Source organism: Scleropages formosus, chromosome 12 (genome assembly GCF_900964775.1).
Source record: "Scleropages formosus chromosome 12, fSclFor1.1, whole genome shotgun sequence".
Taxonomy (NCBI): Eukaryota; Metazoa; Chordata; class Actinopteri; order Osteoglossiformes; family Osteoglossidae; genus Scleropages; species Scleropages formosus.
Genome location: NC_041817.1, coordinates 19,412,323 through 19,415,417, shown reverse-complemented (window position 1 = coordinate 19,415,417; position 3,095 = coordinate 19,412,323). Strand labels below are relative to the sequence as shown.

The window sequence follows — 3,095 nt, the reverse complement described above, 5'->3', positions numbered from 1 at the left end:
TATATTACAGTGGACAGTGGAAAGACGTAGTGAAACACACGTGACAAGTTTGTAAACATAGCTGCGCACAAAATGAAATGTGAGCCACGACTTTTTGAACAGTTAGCCGGACAAAGGACGTGTTTTAATGAAGGTGTAAAGAGGCAGTGAGGAGGGAATGACTTACACCGGCCACAAAGGTCTAGCAGTACGTACTCTATGTGCTGCTTTTTCTTTCCAATGCATAGAATGTTGGCGCTGCAAGCCGCACTTCGCAAAAACAACTGTTAAAACCCATCGGAATGATGCGAACTGAAAGTTACAATAAAACATTTTGTCAGATACTGAGTTTGCACTGTGTAACCAGTTTACCTTAGGCTGATAATTAATCTGTTTTACATTTTTGTGAGAAAATCAGAACGAATTTATAAAAGTGACCTTTTTTTATTTTACAGAAAGGAGTTAAAAAAAAATAAAAAAATAAACCATACAGACTCAAAAAATACAGAAGGATTAATTCAAATTAATTCATGTGGTTTACATTTGTGTAACGCTGGGACGTCTGGGGCTAGCATTTACGCCACTTTAAAACGTTGAAACACAACAGTTACCAAATGCACGCGCAAATAAATAAATAAATAAATAAATAAATAAATAAAAAAATAAATAAACAGCACAAATGAGGTATACATTGACATGTTGTCGGGTCACCCTTATTCTTCTTTTCATTGTCATTAACTTCTGTTTAGTTGACATCTAGTTGACCAAGGCGACTTATTCTGTTATTGATTATTAACGTACCAGCCGAAATGAACGAGTTCGGTGCTCGGTTTCGCCCACAAGCCTGCAAACCAGTTGCGCTTAACAGCTGATCAATTACTGTCTATTAGAATGAGCTGCATTTCCAGTGTGAGGAAGGCATCCGAAAGCTACTCATTTTGGTATTGATGTTTTATAAATAGCCACTATATTCTCTGTAGGATAAATAATTAACATTATTTGACAATGCTGCTTTTAAAGGTTTCACCTGCGCTATATTTCTGTAACAAAGTCGTATCCAGTTAGAAAGAACATAACGTGGATTATTCACGTATTATTCGCAAACGTGGCGGCAAAATGAACTAAGGGAGCAAAAAAAAAAAAAAAAAAAAAAAGAGAGAGAGAAGAAAAAAGAAAATAAAACGACAGTTTCACTGACCACCACGTCGTATTTAAAGCCTTCGACTGGAGAAAGGAAGACCCAGATGATATTTGTTTGCGTGTACCTTTTTGGTCCCTAATGGGGAAGAAGAAACGAAAAGAGGAGTAACAAGGTGCGGCCAAAAAAAAAAAAAAAAAAAAAAAAAAAAAGCATAAGAAGTAGCCACGTGCAGTTCGTTAATGGGTCGCGGAGAATTTCAAGCGCTTCTGTTTCTGTCTCTGGTTACAGAACCACACTCGAACCACGTTCTTCTTCAGGTCCAGTTTCTCCGCGATGGCCGCGATCTTCTCCGACGAGGGTCTGGGCTGCACCGCGAAGTAGGCTTCCAGAGACCTCTTCTCGGGAGCCGCTATCGAGGTCCTCTTGCGTTTCTTTTCCCCCCCGTTGAAAATGTCGGGTTTGCTCATTTTCTCCCGCTGGGCCCCCTCGGCCTCTTCCAGCCACGCTTGGAGGATGGGCTTGAGCGCGATCATGTTGTTGTGCGACAGAGTCAACGATTCGAAGCGGCAGATGGTGCTCTGGCTCAGCGAGCCCACACCTGGGATCTTGAGGTTCGCCAGAGCACCGCCGACGTCCGCCTGGGTCACCCCCAGCTTGATCCTCCGCTGCTTGAACCTCTCCGCAAAAGCCTCCAGCTCCCTGGGATCCGTGTCCGAGTCGTTGATGGAGGGCAGTCCGTTATTTGGTGCTGCTGCTGACATGCCTGGGGCGCCACTGTGGTGGTGCGCAGGTAGAAGTCCGTGGTGGGTGAGCGGGGAGCTCATGTTCATGGCAGCCTGGTGGGACAGGTGGCCCAAGCCGTGCATGTGTGGGTGCGGGTGGGCAGCGGTGGAAATCAAAGCACCTCCACCACCACCACCTCCTCCTCCTCCACCACCTCCACCTCCACCGCCTGCTCCTTCGTGTCCTCCGGCCATGAGGGAGAGCGAAGGCGAGCTGATGTGGTCCATGAGGTCGGGGGGTTCCAGGTTCTGGTGGTGGTGATGGTGGTGGTGGTGGTGGTGGTGGTGGGCCAGGGGCACGGTGGACGTGGACGAGCAGGGCACGCTGCTCATCGTGTGGTACGTGGCGTCGGGTTTGAACGGGTGGGTCTTGCCCTGAGAGACGGCGATGTCCACAGCCGCCAGGGCTTCGGCGCGCGCCAGGAGGGTTTCATCGAGGCTCGCGAAGATGTTGCTCTGCAGCTGGGACCAAAGGATGGGAGAAGAGCGATTAGGCAAAACAGACATAAAACTAAATGGATATATATATATATATATGTAGGAGTAAGCTGGAGAACGTCATTTCAGAAACACCGAAGAAGAAAAAAGTTCAGCAACAAAGCGAATGTCTAAAAATGCGAAAGCCGAAAAATCCAGGATTTCGAATCACAAGTTCTAAAATGAACGGATGAAAAATAATCAAAAATTTAAAAAAAAAAAAAAAAAAACATTAACTCTGAATAAATGCAGCTTGTCAGGATGCACGGCCGATTATTTTTTTTTAAACATTAATATTTCCCACATAGAGAAAAAAAAAAGGATCAAGAGAAAAGTTGAGTTCATTTACCTGTGGAGTTTGCAGACACGCTCTTCTTATTGCTTCCGAGCTGGAATGCAGAGAGGTGTACTTGGGCTCAGGTAAAGCCGGGTGCATGGCGAAATGTGGCTGTTTGCTATTCATTGACATCATATTTACGGCTTTTTTATCTTGTTTAAAAATACTAATTAAAAAAGTGCACAAAGGGAAAAAATAAAAAAAACTGCGGTTCTAGTTTATGAAGTAGTGGTGCATGAGCTCGCAGTGTCGAGTGTGGAGATCACTCACACACACACACACACACGGCGAGCTCGCAGCCTCTCAGTCACACTTGCTGTACCGTACCGTGTTCACTGGTCCTCACTGCTCGGGATGAGAGAAGGATCTGTACACCTGA

The 3,095-nt window shown here is 45.3% G+C and overlaps 1 protein-coding gene across 1 annotated transcript; it reads right to left on the bottom strand.

The window, feature by feature from the left end:
- Positions 1-1,356: 1,356 nt before the first annotated feature.
- On the bottom strand, positions 1,357-2,851 carry LOC114912031 (POU domain, class 4, transcription factor 1-like). Its single transcript, XM_029256612.1, has 2 exons — positions 2,729-2,851; positions 1,357-2,364 (listed from the first exon to the last, which is right to left on the bottom strand). The coding sequence occupies exons 1-2, from the start codon at positions 2,849-2,851 to the stop codon at positions 1,357-1,359; spliced, it is 1,131 nt and encodes a 376-aa protein (XP_029112445.1).
- Between the last annotated feature and the right edge of the window lie 244 nt (positions 2,852-3,095).

Bases quoted from the DNA above. Each gene is read 5' to 3' on its own strand.
- LOC114912031 (XM_029256612.1), bottom strand. From the start codon at position 2,851: ATGATGTCAATGAATAGCAAACAGCCACATTTCGCCATGCACCCGGCT. The intron at 2,365-2,728 runs GTAAATGAACTC...CTTTGGTCCCAG, and splicing joins CGTGTCTGCAAACTCCACAG to CTGCAGAGCAACATCTTCGC.